The sequence below is a fragment of the Cicer arietinum genome, chromosome 4 (assembly GCF_000331145.2).
Source record: "Cicer arietinum cultivar CDC Frontier isolate Library 1 chromosome 4, Cicar.CDCFrontier_v2.0, whole genome shotgun sequence".
NCBI lineage: Eukaryota > Viridiplantae > Streptophyta > Magnoliopsida > Fabales > Fabaceae > Cicer > Cicer arietinum.
The window spans coordinates 61,032,498-61,035,064 of record NC_021163.2 but is presented as its reverse complement, the minus strand read 5'-3'; the positions used below and the strand labels follow the sequence as shown (position 1 = coordinate 61,035,064).

At 38.8% G+C, this 2,567-nt stretch overlaps 1 protein-coding gene across 1 annotated transcript in view; it reads left to right on the top strand.

Moving 5' to 3' along the window:
* LOC101515114 (polyadenylate-binding protein-interacting protein 7) overlaps nt 1-2,567 on the top strand; it is a 6,413-nt gene that overhangs the window by 1,943 nt on the left and 1,903 nt on the right. Inside the window, exons 3-6 of the mRNA XM_073368009.1 lie at nt 1-374; nt 921-1,368; nt 1,451-1,521; nt 2,414-2,538. The exon at nt 1-374 is cut by the window's left edge and continues 1 nt beyond it. Coding sequence (XP_073224110.1) covers nt 1-374; nt 921-1,368; nt 1,451-1,521; nt 2,414-2,538 — 1,018 coding nt within the window. The remainder of the gene's footprint in view (nt 375-920; nt 1,369-1,450; nt 1,522-2,413; nt 2,539-2,567) is intronic.

The window sequence follows — 2,567 nt, the reverse complement described above, 5'->3', positions numbered from 1 at the left end:
AGGAATTATCTCAACAGCACCTTAATGGAAACTCCTTTGCTGATAAGTTAAGGTTTTCCAATTCAACCTACAGGGAGGAACCATCTTCAGCAAGCTTTTTGAGCTCATTGGCAAAGCCTTGGGATGGACCGATTGGGAATACCAACCTTCATGTTAACAGTGGTCAAGAGGCACTAGCTTATGATGACAATGCTTCACATGGATTCTTAAACGATGTTTTGACTGAGAATGCTATCGTGGACGAAACTGATTTTAACCCTTTGGAATTTTTAGCTTCTCTATTCCCTGGTTTCGCATCAGAAAGCCTTGCTGAAGTTTACTTTGCCAACGGATGCGATCTACATCTTACCGTTGAGATGCTCACTCAGTTAGAGGTGGGTTGATCTTCATGTACCAACTATTTTGTGGTTAAATTGTGGTATTTATTAAAGCCTCTTTTCATGTGATTGCTTGATATCAGTTATAGTTATACCTCATGTGGAAATGTGTATCTTGCGATATGTTTTGATAGAATATTAAATTTGAATAGATGGAAGCTAAATGTGTAGAGCAATACTTGTGCCTTGTTTTGGCAGGGAAGTGCCGGCATCCCATAAAGTTGTGAGGCGACTCTAATGCAATCGAGCTTCCTGATTCTAATCACTGTTTTCTAAATCCTGATACCCTTCGCTTCGCGCTATCAAGGGACCTGATAGGAACTTATCAGGAGTTCAGGACCATTAAATTTTGTTGTTGTGTTTTTTGGATTTATAATATTTTCTTGGTATATGACATTGTAATACAACCATGTTTCAAGGTTTTTATTTTTCATTCTGTGGATACCATTGTCGCTTTCATGAATATTTTCATTTCTGTGGCATCCTTTGTAATTCAGGACATTTATATTGATTTTATCTACTTTTCCCTCTCCAAATTTGTAGATACAAGTTGATGGTAATTTCGGCCACAACCCGAGTCCAAAGACTCTGTCATCTCCCAATCTGACTGCAATGGACTTTCCAGCACTTGCTCCAACAAATGGCCAGACTACTGGTGCAAAATATGCTGCGGATAATGTTCAACAAAGTGGAAGTCCTTACTTATCGTCCGCCAAAGATTTGCTCATGTTCAAAACTAGCTCTTCTATTCCATCTAGAGGCGCTACCGACTTTGCTACAGCGGTCAGGAAATTGGCTTCTCAGGATTCTGGAATATGGAAGTATGATAGAAATGGTTCCGGTGATGCTTCCACTGGATCAAGTAGGAGTTTAAATGTTCTCGCTAGTGCCTACAATGGTGGACAGGGGAGAGCTAACCTTGGTGATAGATTACAGAACCGTGGTTCTGCTCGAGCAGCTCCTGTTTGGCTCGAAACTGGTGATTCCGTTGGTAAATATTTATGGTTATATTTTTCCATTTTTAGATGAGTTCCTTTTATATCTGGATTTCCTTTAACTAATTTGAATGGCAGCAAATATGTATTCTGAACTACGGGAGGAGGCTCGTGATCATGCACGCTTACGTAATGCATATTTTGAGCAGGTGGGTCTTTGATTCATGCTGCAGAGAAGTTAACCGGTATTTTAATGAGAATATAGTGTGATGATTTGGCTACACACTTCAGGGTTGGCTTGTATAACCTGCTTTCCCTAATCTTTTAGACTGATATGTTTTTTTCTCTTGGTTCATAATTTACATATTCTATATATTTTTTCTACTATATAAATTTGGACAACGAGTTGTGTTTGGGCAGGTTGGGTAGATTTAGCAAAAGAGATGTTTGAGTTTTTTTTGGCCTAACCCTCCAGTTCTTGGTAATCTAAAATTCGGTCGGGAGGTATGTAAAGCCGGATCAAGAATTGTTCCAGCTAGGATCCAGACTCGGGTGCTCCCGACGAATTCGTTCTTAATTGAAGCTCATTAGCCACTTAAGTCCAATCACTTAGTTAAAAGAGCTGCCGAGTTGATACCAAGATGACTCTAAACAAGATAATGATGTCCAAAAACATTTTCTATGTGATTGGCATGTGCATACCAAAACGGTCTTTTCTTCAGTTCAGGGCCTCTTTGCTTTAAAAAAGCATTTCCTATTTTCATTTTTAACTACAACGCTGTCACTTTGTTTACATTGTTTACCATGCAAATGTTTGATAATAGGAAACAATGAAAACAAGGCAGTAGTTTTGTAGTTAAAAGTGAAAATATGAAATGAAAATAGGACACATGACGTTTTCTCAAACTAAATATGCCCTTATATCTTTCAACCTTAGACTCTTGCATGTGCCGGTGCAATGGAAGCTATCATTTTTGTAACTTGAATTTCCACAATGAAGCACTACCAACTAGATTGGGAAGAGATGTAAAATGAGGATTTTGCAGGACCCTGTCCTAATTTCTGTAACTTTTGTTTAATTTTTCACAATTTTAAAAACAGGCGCGGCAAGCCTACCTTATTGGCAATAAGGCCCTTGCAAAGGAACTAAGTGCGAAAGGGCAACTGCATAACATGCATATGAAAGAAGCTCATGGGAAAGCTCAAGAATCTATTTACCGCCAGAGGTTTGTTGTTCCTTACTGCTATCCGCTCT